The sequence below is a fragment of the Lactuca saligna genome, chromosome 5 (genome assembly GCF_052625555.1).
Source record: "Lactuca saligna cultivar CGN05327 chromosome 5, ASM5262555v1, whole genome shotgun sequence".
In the NCBI taxonomy this organism is placed as follows: domain Eukaryota; kingdom Viridiplantae; phylum Streptophyta; class Magnoliopsida; order Asterales; family Asteraceae; genus Lactuca; species Lactuca saligna.
The window spans coordinates 273352069-273353644 of record NC_136421.1 but is presented as its reverse complement, the minus strand read 5'-3'; the positions used below and the strand labels follow the sequence as shown (position 1 = coordinate 273353644).

Below are 1576 nucleotides of genomic sequence, written 5' to 3'. Positions count from 1 at the left end.
TTAACTACAAAACTTTACCCATTAGTTCCTACAAGTATTGACACTTGTATATATACACATAACAACGAACCCTAAGGACGTTAGATGAATCAATAATATGTTTAACAAATAACTTTAAGACACTCGTAGTTCACACTCAAAAGTTGTTTTGGTATAGGATATTGCAAACATATATTATCTTTGGCCAAAATGAATTTTAGTACACATGCAACATTTTTGGAAGATTGCATATACACACATACCCCCAAAATGAAGGTCGTGTTTCAATTGATCAATAGACTAACAATTTGAATCTAGTCCTATCAAAAAGGATATATAAAGAAAATCTATGATTATGTTCATAGTCATGATGAACATAAAAGAGGCCATGAACCAAGAAAGCAAATATATGATGGTGGCAGATAAGTAATGAGTTATTACAAAATAGTGAGTACTGTATAGAAGCATATTCGTTAAAGAAAGCATGTAGGTTAACTAGAAAGCATTTTTATCAAGAGCTAAACCTGTTTGGTTTTTTCTCATATCATCATGAAGACATGATTCTCTAGCTAGTCTCTTATAAAACAGTCTCTTGGTGTCGATTCAGATTCCATCCCTAGCCGAAGCTCAAGGTCCACTTCTGTTGATGATGATGCTAAAGAAGAAATTTTATCTGAGCTGAGGCAAGAATCACTTGTAGACGATGACTCAATACACAAAGATAGTTGCAGTGCTGCTTTTTTCAAATGAACAGCGTGATCTTTCTTTCTGGAGCTTCCGGGACTATTTGGTTCCGTGAAAGTCCATGGCCTCTTAGGTACGCTGTCACTCTTCTCATCGCTTGACAACAGCGCTTCGCCTTGATTCATGGATTTCATACCCTTTGTGGTTTCTGTCGTAATTAGAGTCTCCTGGATTGATTCTTGTAACCTGGCTCTATCCTTTCTGTGGACATTCATGTGACCACCAAGTGCCTGTGCATTCGAGAAGCCCCGTTTGCAGAAAGCACAAGTGTAAGATCTACTTTCCTGCCCAAATTCGCCATTACTGGTGCATACTAAATCTTGGGTAAATCTTGTAGTTCCAGGGTTTTTTATCTCCATACCAACTTACGTTACAAACGATGAGAGAGAGGGGGGGGGGGGGGGTTCAAATTGTTGAAGAGGGGGATTTATACGTCGTCCATATTCTCTGAATCCAAGTGCTATCTTTTTTTCTTCACAAAAAAAAAGGTGGACTTTTCGTTATAAAAATCCAAGGGACATAGTAGTTACAGATGTCTGCTATCAGGGGCACTTGCATGCGCGAGGTTTCATCACTTCGGTGTGTATTAATATTATAATAACACCCTAAATTCTTTTTAGACAATGGCTCAATATTGTAGAGTGTCTATATCTAAGATAACGATAGATTACGTATTTGTTGTTGCTGGATCGATCCTTTCAACTTGTTGTAAATCATGGCGACGTAAATTTGTATCTTATTTAGACTGTCTAACGATTAATCAGTTGTTGTGATATAAAAGTCATCCGCATGATAAAAACCCGAACTGCCTTGTTTTAAACATGATGCCACCAGAAGCATGAATATATTTTTT

The 1576-nt window shown here is 37.1% G+C and overlaps 1 protein-coding gene across 1 annotated transcript; it reads right to left on the bottom strand.

The window, feature by feature from the left end:
* Positions 1-348: 348 nt before the first annotated feature.
* On the bottom strand, positions 349-1107 carry LOC144998131 (uncharacterized). Its single transcript, XM_078957948.1, has one exon. The coding sequence runs from the start codon at positions 1080-1082 to the stop codon at positions 549-551; it is 534 nt and encodes a 177-aa protein (XP_078814074.1). The 5' UTR covers positions 1083-1107; the 3' UTR covers positions 349-548.
* Positions 1108-1576: the final 469 nt, after the last annotated feature.